We start from the raw sequence: 12,558 nt of genomic DNA, 5'->3' as shown, positions 1-12,558 counted from the left end.
ACTGCATAGATAAGGGATTCTTTTTATGTAAGACTGATACATACAGTACTGCAGGTACTTTGGAGGGAAAATATAGCAAAATTGTGAGAGACCTGCAGTATTGCATTAAGCAGCTTGATTTCAATGCCTCTGTTTAGTTCAATTGATGGAGTACACTTTGTTCATCTCCACTGTGATTTTTTTGACACTATTAGCTTCCCTTCTATCCCCCAATTGCAAACTTTATTCCTAGTGTTTCACCTTTCAGACCTGGGCTACAAAAGGTGCACAAGTTTTAGGAATTACACATCATCCCTTTCGTTCCAATACATAACACACACAGTGGGCAAAATTCAACCAAGGCATAAATGGATTTATTTTAGTGGGAACTGCAATTATGTCATGATTGAATTCGGTCCGTTGTGTACAATGTGAAATGCACAAGCACGAATGGAGTTTCTATGTTATTAGAATCACAGTTTGGCTTGTGCATAATTATATCAAATTGAGATTTATGATTTAGCAATCTCTTTCAAGTGGTCTTTATATATGGAGGTCAGTTGCTACACTAGTGTGGCACCCATTGTGTTCTTGTACTGTTTCTGTAACATACACTGTGATGTTCTCTTTAACCTACTAACATAGTGTTATCTGAGTGGGCACCTTGGAATTGAGACATTAATATAGGTAAGCCAAGAAGAGTATTTAAGATGTGCATATGCAAATTATGATTATTTTCTTCTGCAAATGTGCATGAAACCCTATGATTGACACTAAATGTCCGGTGGCACCTTAAAGACTAACAGATTTATTTGGGCATAAGCTTTCATGGGTAAAAAACCTCACTTCTTCGGATGCATCTGAAGAAGTGAGGTTTTTTACCCACGAAAGCTTATGCCCAAATAAATCTGTTAGTCTTTAAGGTACCACCGGACTCCTTGTTGTTTTTGTGGATTCAGACTAACACAGCTACCCCCTGATACTTGACACTAAATGTGTATTTGTATGTACAGTAAGTATTCATTTAGGTCTCTATTCATCAAGGCATTCAAGCAGCTACTTAATGTTAAGAATGTGCATAGTCCCATTGACTTTAAGGGGACTATTTGTGCTTAAAATTAGACAGGTACTTGAGTACCTTGCTGAACTGGTGCCATAATCACAAATGCTGGTGGCTAACTGGTAATGTGAGACATACCATCTTAACTAGTTACAAGAGTTTAAGACAGATTCTGTATGTTTGTACATGTTTTGCTGCCTAAACATCCTCACTGATGAATGGGCACCTTTGTTAAAATAGCACCAGTAGTGTCCTCTAGTGGTGGTTTGGTTGCACTAGGATATGGCAAACTGAGTAAGAAAGCCCTTATGCTCTAAATTGATGTAATAAATAGAAGATAGAAGTCCCTCATTTTAATAGCACTGCTGGCTGCCCCAGGCTTTCCCCAGCAACACCATAGTTTATTCACAAAAAGGTAACATTGTCATATTTCATTTTAATAATAAAATCCATAACACTTCAAATATTCTTTAATTCTCCCAATTTAGCAAGGGAAATGACCTTCAGATCTATATAGGGCAGTTCCTTTTGGCACCTGAATGCAATAATTTATTAAGTTCCAATACTTATCAAGTGTGCACAAATATCATGCAAATATTACAGCTGGACTCCACAACAATATAAGCATAATATAGACACAGAATTATATAAAGGATTGACAAACAGAAAAAGGGCAATTTAGTATTTTCTGTACAAAATATATGTAGCTTTTGATAATTTGTAAAATGTATAACTTCTTGGCATTTCAGAAAAGAACATTGTATAAAAATAAATATTCTATGTACAAAACACACACAGGCCAGTCCATGGTTAGAACCATCACTGCAAAAGAAAACATAAACCTGTGTTAGTTTCACAATTCAAACAGCTGCAAGGATTTCTTAATGGAGGGAAACACAGCTGGGGGGACCTTGTTATCTGAGCATGCTCCAGAACACACAGCAGTTGAGGAAGCAATCAAGAACCTCAGGAATGACCATTTTCATTTGTCTGGTTGGGAAGGAGTGGGTACAATGTTGGATGACTCTCCACCCTCCTCAGCCCCACCATACCTATTGAAATTGCTGTTTGTGGAGCTGCTTTCTGCACTAATGTAAACAACAGGTAATACTAATAATAATGACCCAGAACCTGAAGAGTGGCACTGATGGATGCATAAGCCTGAAATGGCTATAGGGCATCAAGAACTCCTATGCAGCTGAACTGCAGAAAATGAAGGGAAAAGAAGGGACCTGAATAGGTTTCTATGCTGTCTTTCTTTAAAGAAAACATGTTATTACAAGGTTTGTGTAAGTGCACGTCTGAGAGTCGATCATTGATTGGAATCTTCAGGTCAGGGGGCCCCTATATTTCCATCTGATATTTCCATTTCGAAGATGTAAATTTCTTCTTGAATAGCTGTCAGCCTGCTTGGGGGAGAGGGGGTCATACCTATTCCTCTTGGACATCAGATGCATTGCATGGTCTCAGTGCCTCCTTTGATGTCCTCCTCAAGGACTTGGTTGGGGGGAGTATCCCTGGGATGGAGTAGGTTTTGGGCAGCCTTGTAAGGGCTCTGAGTTGCCTCAGGTCATGTGTCCTTTCAGAATTAGCACAAACTGTCATGACTGCAAAGCTCAGGCAGACCATAGAGTTTGAGCGGTTTCCATCCTGGATACACTCGGGCCAGGATTTGGCATAGTAATTCTATTTTTCACTTAAACAGCAACCTTTATCCAAAGAGCTCAAAGCACTTTACAAATCAGTTAATTAATTGATCTTCAAAGTGCCCTGTGAGGTAGATAATACACCCCTTTTTTTCATGAACACACTGAAGTTAAGACCTAAATGATCAGAAAAGGACTTCTAGTTTAGAATCCTTCAATTGTGGATGTCTTAATTTAGAAACCAAGGGCCTAAATTTTAGTGGTGCTGAACACCTACAATTGCAAGTGAAATGCATGAGAGTTGCAGGTGCTCAGCAGCACTGAAAAATCAGGCCTGAGATGTCTAAAGTTGGGCACCCAAAGTTAGAGGCAGGTTTTGAATATTAGGTCCCATGTGACTTGTCCAAGGCTACAGAGTATTTCAGTTGAACATAGATCCATAGATTCCAAGGCTAGAAGGGACATTGTGATCATTTGGTCTGACCTCCTGTATAGCACAGGCCATAGAACTTCCCCAACATAATTCCTAGAGCAGATCCTTGAGAAAAACATCCCATCGTGATTTAAAAAGTTTCAGTGATGGAGAATCCACCACACCCCTGGTAAATTTTACCAATGTTTAATTACTCTCACCGTTTAAAATGTATGCCTTGTTTCCAGTCTGAATTTGTCTAGCTTCAACTTCCAGCCACTGAATCATGTTACACCTTATACAGCCAGGACTAAAACCTGAAATTCCCAGTCAATATTATAAACAGCATTAGAGCTGATCACAGCACTAGAGCTTGAATTATCATTATATCTTTAGATTGGAATTTCCAAAGGGGACTAAGGGAGTTAAGTACCCAATTCCTACTGAAAGTCAATGGGAGTTATATGCCTGACTCCTTTAGGCTCTGTGAAAATCCCAGCTGTACTGTTCCCTTCAGAGCTTTTAAAACCTCCTCAGTTGTAAAACATAAAGTACTGTATGCTAATTATAACCCAGGCAGAAGGTTATTGGAAGGAAATTTGGAGCTTTAGTTTATTTGTCTTGTTTTTCATCTTAGCATGCTGGATTGGCTGTAATAACAATTTAAAACAACAACCCAACCACATATAAGAGATTTCTGTTTCAATTTACACCAGTAACTCCAGATTAACTCAGTTTAAGTCTACTAGATCTGCAGGTGTTTAGAACCTCTGAAAATCAGATCAATTACCTTTATTTGGTTGCCTAAAATGGATTCAGGTGCTTAATATTAGGCACTCCGCTTTGAAAATGTTGGCTTTTTATGTGCCTCAGTTTCCCCCAAATGGGGATAACAGTGCTTACCCATCTTTGCAAAGTACTTTGAGATCTATGGATAAAAGGATTATTTACTAATAATATATTGATATGTAGAAATATAACACAGCTAATGAGTTTTGATTCTGTGCAACTAAAAGATATTTTTTAAGCCTGGAATATTCAGGGTTGCCAATAGAATTCCATCATTTTTAACCTATTTTATTTGTGTATTATTGGATAAATCAAATGGACAGTTTTGGTCCTTGCTTGCCATGAGCATTGGCACTGAAAATCCACTGCATGCTTTACACATCTGTTTTGTTATTAGAAAGACTCACAGAAAAGCATCTGCAAAATGCATCAACACCTTTAATTCAGCACAGTCATAGAAGTTCCAAGATTATTTTACCTTATTCCAGCAGCCCTGAACTGGCAAGCCATCTTCCCCCTACAACAAAGAAGGAAACAAACACAGTTTAGGATCAGGAATCAAAGCCAAACGGAAGGAAGGAAAGGGTTAACTAATATAGCTGCAACAAACATTTTAAGTCTGAGTTGGGCTGAGATGAATATCCTAATATATATAATTTCCCCCCTTCTGTTTTGGGTGACCCATTTTTCTGGCTGAAAGACCTGGTTAGGGTTCAATCCGAAACCAGAGATTCAAGAGGGAAATTTGTCTGTGTTGTGCAGGGAACACACACAGGCTTCCTGTTGATGGGTATTAGGCTGCAGGGTTATGAATATATGCTCTAGTTCTGCTCAGAAAATGTGTTTGGCCCTGTTTTCCTTGAAGAGGGAAACATAAAAGCTGCAATTCAGGAGTAAAACGTATCAGGATGTTGGCAGAGGGAGACATGAACTGGCTGGTTATGTTGTCATGCGTGATTCCATGTCATAATTTGTAGGTGATGTGCCATTCCTGACAACATACAGCAAAGCGGATCACAAACGCTGCACTAACATCTGGACTTGCAGGAATGTCTAGAAAATATTTTCATTTCATTTATCTGGGCTGGCTTTAGAATTGAGTGAATAATGGTCACTTTGTCCACTTGAGCAAATTTCATTGGGAGTTACGCTTTATGTCTTGGCTGTATGGTCCTTATTTCTAAATGTCAAGAAATCCCTTGTGTCAAATCTGCTGAGACATCAGAAATCTCTGTGTTGCACTGCTTGACACTTTTATTCTATTTGTAGATATTCTTCAATAGCAAGAAAGGAGATACAAATAGGGGCACTGGCAAACCCTATACAGCATATAGGGCACAAAGAAAAAGGTGTGGCAGTCGCAGATTTGTTAGAACACCAGTTCAGGATATGATTTGGTACTTTAAACAATTTTGAAGATTCTAGATTGCAAGGTGTTCATAGTGGGGACTGCCTCTTTATCTGTGTTTGGGCATACTAGGGTGGGATGTTTGGGCACTATCATAATATAAATTTTATTAACTATAGTAACAGGACAGATACAGCAACTCCTCACTTACAGTCATCCTGGTTAACGTTGTTACGTTGCTGATCAATTAGGGAACATGCTCGTTTAAAGTTTGTGCAATGCTCCCTTCTAACGTCGTTTGGCAGCTGCCTGCTTTGCCCACTGTTTGCAGGAAGTCCTGTCAGGGTGTCCCTCTCCCCCCTGCTCCTGCACTTGCACCCCGCTTACCCCATCTTCCATAGAGCAGGGGACACACACAACAGGGCTCAGGATGGAGGGAGCTTGCTGGCAGCAGCTGCAGTCTCAGCAAGCTGATCTAATTAACAAGGCAGTGTACTTAAGAGTAGGGTCAGCATATTTAAAGGGGAAATGCGCATCTCTCTCTCTCACACGGTGTCTCCCCTCCCTCCATTCCTGCTGCTTTGTAGAGTGTGAGAGTTAACCATTGAGGGCTCAGCCAATTGCTGGTTCATCATTTAGCAGTGAGGCATTCCCTGGGAAATATCCCACTCTCTGACTCCTCCACCTCAACCAAGCTTCACAATCATCATGACTGTGTAGCAATATTAAATTGTTTGTTTAAAACTTATACTGTGTGTATATGTGTGTGTGTGTGTGTGTTATATATATATATATATATAATACACACACACACATATACACACACATCTATATACATACACCGGTGAAAAAAATTTCCCTGGAACCTACCTAAACCCCTCATTTACATTAATGCTTATGGGGAAATTGGATTCGTTTAACATCGTTTCGTTTAAAGTCGCATTTTTCAGGAACATAACTACAATGTTAAGTGAGGAGTTACTGTACAGATAATCTTGGCCCAATTGGCCCATTTTTAAAGTGTTTTCACTCCCCACAAAAAGCACAGCGTAGTGTGGGATTGAGGCATTTTCAGTGCCGGTTTGAAATGGATGCAAAGTGTTTTTTCTGGTGCGGCTGGCTAATCCCTTAGTGTTGGGGTGAAGCCCAGAATCAATGCCATCCAGATGGAGGCTCTGAGAATATATTAAAAGAAATTACTGCCTCCATTTTGCTCAATTTCTATAGTGGTGGCATGGGACACTGATTTGGGAGAATGGATTATAAAACTGATTTCACCCTGCTTTGAAAGCTTATTTCACTGTCACAACAGGAACTTAACTGTTTAATAATGAATATATAATAATAATGAATAATGCAAAATATTTCATATCTAAATGCAAAAGTTTGTTTTTAATGTTAACTATAACATCTATAAATCTGATTGAAAATGTATTTGGTCTTTGACATCAGGCTCCCTTACTTCTGCTGTCACTTTTCATCAAGATGGCTGCTGCCATGCTCAACCTAATTAAAATCCTAATTATTTTAAATGCTTACTACCAGGTGGTAGTTAGAGCCCTGGACTGAGGAAAATGGGTGTACTTTTCTTTAAAAGGGCTGTTTCCCACTATCTTTCTTTCTTACCTACCCCTAGTCCTGGGTACAACCAGGACCAATTCAACCCCTGGGATAACCTAGAGCAGCCTCAGGTACTCTTAATTGTGCTGGCTGGCAATAGCTTACTTGGGGCCATTATGTTTGTAGGGATTGCTGGAATGCAGACCGCTCCAGTCACATTCCTTCTGCCCCAACATGTTCCTACACTGAGAGAGTCTGGGAGGTGGAGTAGTAGAGTTGGCTTCACACCAGATAAGGATTTCTCTACCATGAAGGAATCTTTAGCTGCCCCTTTAAGACAGCTTTACAATCCCTTTGTGGCATCCTGATTAGCTGGCCAAATAGGCATTTTGCCTCAACAAAATGGATGGGATTAGGCCTGTATTCTCACATGGCCCAAACCTTCAAGCCTTTCTTGTGCAGAATTCCTTTTGAAGTTGGCAGGATCCTGCACTAAAGGATTGCAGGATCAGACATCCCTACATAGGTTTAGAGCGTTTTTATTTTGAAAAAGTTTTGTATCCTGTAAACATTTGGATATTGAAAGTAAACAAACAGGGTGACCTTTGTCTTGGTAACTGGTAGATGAATTTTCGTGAATTGTTATCGTTAATTCTACTCAGATCAGCACTAACCAGCCTTGTTAAACAGGCAATAGAGGATGGTGGGGAGATATTACTGGGATAATAAACAGGTAAACAGTCTAACCTAACAAATTAGGCCATTGATAGTTAGACAGTTCAATCAAATCCTTATAGAAGATGCCTACAACTGCTCTAACTGTTCAAGCTATTGGGTCATATACACTCCTGATGTAACTCTGCTGCAGTCAGTGAAATTATACAAAGGATGAATTGGACCCATTTTCTTCAATCAAATTAGTTTATTCTTAGCTTCTTAACTATTGTAGGAGACGTTTCCACAGCTTACCATCTCATTTTTAAAAAAGAAAAGAAAAAACAAAGAGAAGAAAATGAACAAGGTTATAATGAGAGAGAAACTAGTTAACTGAAGTACATGGATAAGCAGCTTTGATGGATCAAATATCACTGGGTGATGACAGAAAGTCCTTTTCTCTTAATGTAGCCTCCCAGCAATGCTCCCTCCCCCAGGCTGCAGGACTGTGGAAATAAATGATTATGGATCCTTTACTGGGGAAGAAGTGCATTCCCATTGGTAGGCTGGTGGTGGGGGGGAATGAATTGTGTAGTGGATTGCAGGAGGAAATGGAAAGTTAGGTGTGTAAAGGAACAGGAGGCTGGAGAGTTATGGTTTAGGGATCAAAGGAAGAACAGGGTCACAAGGAAGTGTTTGTTGCAGGCTAGTTTGCAGAGGGAGGAAGGTGGGACATGCTTATTAGTAATGAGTCATTAGATTCCCGTTTTTCAGATTTGCATTAGTTCAGACTCCATACATTTGTGCAGATCCTGCATGGAAGTAAGTTGTGTCAACAGAATGCCAGGCAGAAGTAAGTGTTAACAGTTTTGGGTCAACAAACATGCTTATTTAATGTCTCAAACAGGCTTGGATGCCAGAATACTGTATATTGTTGGCATTTTCATTTCACTAGATTTCCTGGTGTGTCTCCCATAACAAAAATAGTCATGAATTAGACATACATTATGCTGCTGCCCTGCAGTGCAATTTGCAGTTGGAAGGAGTAGTGCCAGAGAAGATAAACTAGTCTTCCAGGGTAGTGGAAGAATCCTTTTATTTAGAGATGCTCTCAGAGTGTTTTATACAATTTAGGAATGTTCAGTATAGAAGTGACTAGCAGTTGCAGGAGGTGAACTAGTTGACTGAACAGTTCTTTTGCATTTTAAGCTTCTGAGATCACATGTGTGAAAGAGGGCAGAATTTGTTTATTTACCCAGTATTCACAGAATAGGAGTTTCCATTAAAATCTTTACAGTTTGGTCTTTGAAGATGGCTATTATTACAGAAGTATTCAATTATTCACTATGCAAAGAAAATTGAAGTGCAAACTGCAGGGAATACTTGGAGTGACAGTAACATTAGCTACTTGCAAAGGCAAAATTGTAAAGATTTTAATGGCAACCACTGTATTTAACTACTCAGGAAAAACTCAGTTCAGATGCAGCAATTGTTTCTCAGTAAAGTCCACGCCCCCCCCCCCCTTTTTTTTTTTAAACCTAATTTTCCATTGGTTTGTCTATGGTCCAAGAAGGTCAAATGAGCTGATTATGGTCATACCTTTTGCAAATGTGGTTGTGCATGTGTAACACCGAGTAGGACTTGGCGCTAACATTCTTGGGGTATTTCTAGCCTGCAACTAAAGGTGTGACTGAAGCATATGTAGCTGTGCTAGCTTTGGTCTAGCTAGCTTGAATAACAGCAGTAAAGCCAAGGCAACACAGGCTAGCTGCTCAGATCCATACCCTGGCTCCCAGGTGGGCTTGTACAACCCATGCTGTCACAGCTATTCCCAGACTTGTCAAATTAGAAATGGAAACTAGGAGGATCATGAGTTTTAATCCACTGACTGTCCTTTAGTAAATCCTTAGACCTTACAGACTCTCAGTAGCTCTGCTTGAACTAGCAGGATAAAAATAGCGGTGTGGACATTGTGGCACAGGCAGTTGCTTGGGTGGCTTGGACTTAGGTGGCTAGCCTGAGCTGCCACCTGTGTGTCCACACTGCTGTTTTCAGCACACTAGCTCAGTTGGTGCTATTGTAACCCACACACCTCCTGGGTGTGGTGTTCTGTCCCATCTAGTGCCACTGAGACCACTTAGAGAGAGATATTAATGAGTCTGCTTAACAGGCAGTTGGCTTTTAGCTCATGTGGTAGCGGCTCCTGCACTAAACTCCAGAGGTCCCTGGTTCAATCCCGCCTGCTGACAACTGGGTCGGTTGACATTACACTATCATAAGCCCTACCCATGCTCCCAGACATACCCTAAGGAACAGATACTGCATTAGAGCTGAGGTGTTTTTGAGTAAATGAATAAACTTATGCTTTTTAGTGTGATGGCAAGAACAGCTTTGTCATATTTGGGTTAGATACAGTATTTAGGAAGGGGCATTAAAATGATAATATCCCTTTAACAGCCAAGTAAGATGGATGTCAGGAAATGTACTAGGAAGCCTTCAAGTCAAGAGTAACCTTCTCTGAGACACTAAAGAACAACAGAAAGGAGAAATGTTGGGCCTGCTGCCAGAGCTGAGGCCAGAAGAGGAGTTTGAGCTGGCACTCCCTTATCACAAGAGAGAAGGAGCTGCTGGCATGGGATTCTCCATGAAGGTCCTTCAGTTCTGAAAGATTCTTCCATTAGAGCCCAAATTTGTTTACATTCTGAATGCACTGCAAAATCCATAATTTCCCTCCAGATATTTATGTTGCTCATAAGCGATTGAAAGATGACTTAGGTGAGGTCTTTTGTTAAGTCATGACATAAGAGTGGAGTGCTTCAGTCTTTTCGGGACACTCTTATAATTAGAAATTAGTTATTGGAAACTTGATGACTTGAAATACTGTACTGGTATGTTTCTCAGGGATTGTTTGAGAGTTATGTCTGCATTCTGATAGGTTGTTTTGAAATGTGGGAGGTGCATAGGCGGTGTGGAGGAGAGTCAGACTTTACTTTCAAGTATTCACACTTGGCCAGCAGAGTTAATGGAGGATTTAAGCATTTCAAATGATCAAATAGAGAGTTGAGGTATTGGAGGGTCAGCTTTCGAAGCGTTGGTCCAGCAGGGGTTCTGAAGGAAATCTTACAGGAAGAAATGAAGCAGTTATGAACAATACTCTGTAAATACTCTGTAATGTGGTAGAACATCCAGACTACTGCTTCATTTCTCCCCACACTACAAAGGGATGGCTGTAGCAGCTGTGACTCACTGCAAAGGGTGTTATGGGTCATACTCTAACTTTCTGTTAGTCTCAAACTTTCTGTTAGTCTCAAAGGTGCCACAGGACCCTCTGTTGCTTTTTATGGGTCATACTGTGAAGCAAGCCGTGTGAGGGGAGGTAGGATGGAGATTGGTAAGGATGGCACCACTGCTGTAGTTTTGCAATTCATGCTACTATTTGGAAGTATCATAAAATAACAATCAAGAACGAAAAGCAAACAGAAGCATGCAGGAAAGGGAAGGTAACACCATACCAATGGGCAAGGGGCATCCAGCCCGTCCAGCCCAGGTAACCCCGGCTCACCCTTCTCGCCTTTAAAACCTCGGAGTCCCTGTTCATGAAATCAACCACTATAATTATTCCAGTCAATGCCATCCCCTCCATGTCATGGGAGGAGAGGCCCAGTCCCGCACTGGTATAATCAAAGGGCACTCAAGCTACATACCCAGTACATAAATAATCAGTATTTGAATCTCTAGTACATAACCGGTAGGAAAGGTTGCCATGCCGGTTCTGTATTCTGTGTGAGTCTGAAGATGCTTTTCGGATTTTGTTAAATCTGGGAGGATTCTATTGGTTGGGGGAGTGGGAAGAGGATCTCTGTTTTTAGAAATCATCTTCAGTTGCTGTCCCCAGTTTGAAACAAAAGAGAATAACTTCTGTGCAGGATCCATCTGGGCACATACACTGCACTTATTACTGCAAGTGACTCTTCAGCTTGAGCAAATAATATACCTGGGGGGTGAACTATAAAGATCAATGATAATATTTTAGACACACAGAGCTTCCTTAATAGCTAGGGTATGATCGATATATATAAAATAATCCTTGCTGCCATATATCATTATGTTTTGCCATTAGTGTTTTAGAAAATAATTTGGATAATTCTTGCAACTTTTTAAATGTAAAGAGGCTTCCAATGAAGTGAGATAACGTCATGTTGAATGACATGGCCATCTTGATCATTTTTTGTACCTCCCATCAGATTTCGCACCAATTTGTTTTCCCACTGGGTATCCTAACCTGGGTGCCCTGTGTCATTATCAAGGAGCGACTCCCTTACAAACACATCAGATGGACACTGCTCAGAGGCAAAAAAGAAGGCATTTTAGATTTCATCGCTGCTTAAGGGTGATGATATTAAACATTGCCAAAGAACAACAACCCGCAAGTGAGGGCATGGGAGTTCCAAGGTTCTCCTTTCATAGTAAAACCCCTTTGCTCTCAGCCTCCTGCCATTTCACCCATTCCTTTTTGAGCTCCTGAAAAGAAAGGGCCAAAGCCAAAGTCACTCTATAGCCCAATTGCTCTTTAAGGGTCTGTTCCTGCTTCACACTGAAGAAAACAGCTTTGCCATAGACTTCAGTTGGATCAGCGCAGGACCTTATTTAAGCAATGTGACTTTTGTGATAGCAGGGTGCTCTTTATGTCCATCATTTACTTTAAGTTTTCCTTCTTTCTTCCTCATTGACAAATCTTAAAATAAAACATTTTATAAAACAGAACATACCAATGGACAGGGTGCATCTAATCCAGGCGCTCCTTGGTCTCCCTTATCCCCTTTAGGCCCTCTAGAGCCTTTCTTGCCCCTCTCCCCCTGTAAATAATAGTTTAGTCCAAGAAAAAAATACACAAAAGCTTTAGGATCATCCATTTCAAATAAATGTCAGAGATAGTTAAAAAAATAGATAAATAAACGTCTAGAAAAATATTGTAAAAAAGGAAATTCCTTCAGTTAAGTTGCTCTTATAGGAAAGCCTTTTGTGGATTTATTGATATTTTTTATTTGCATGTATTGCACTTCAGCAATTGTCCTGATAAGGATTCTGACCCCACCGTTGCATTAAATGA

The 12,558-nt window shown here is 40.2% G+C and overlaps 1 protein-coding gene across 1 annotated transcript in view; it reads right to left on the bottom strand.

Annotated features, from left to right (window-relative positions):
* Positions 1-1,413: 1,413 nt before the first annotated feature.
* Positions 1,414-12,558, bottom strand: part of COL13A1 (collagen type XIII alpha 1 chain) — a 105,452-nt gene continuing 94,307 nt past the window's right edge. The window contains exons 40-42 of the mRNA XM_054036125.1: positions 12,218-12,304; positions 4,365-4,403; positions 1,414-1,861 (exon numbers count right to left, since the gene is read on the bottom strand). Coding sequence (XP_053892100.1) covers positions 1,859-1,861; positions 4,365-4,403; positions 12,218-12,304 — 129 coding nt within the window. The 3' untranslated portion in view covers positions 1,414-1,858. The remainder of the gene's footprint in view (positions 1,862-4,364; positions 4,404-12,217; positions 12,305-12,558) is intronic.

The sequence above is a fragment of the Malaclemys terrapin genome, chromosome 7, assembly GCF_027887155.1.
Source record: "Malaclemys terrapin pileata isolate rMalTer1 chromosome 7, rMalTer1.hap1, whole genome shotgun sequence".
Lineage (NCBI taxonomy): Eukaryota > Metazoa > Chordata > Testudines > Emydidae > Malaclemys > Malaclemys terrapin.
Note: the sequence above shows the minus strand (reverse complement) of the source record. Positions and strands in the feature narration are given on the sequence as shown.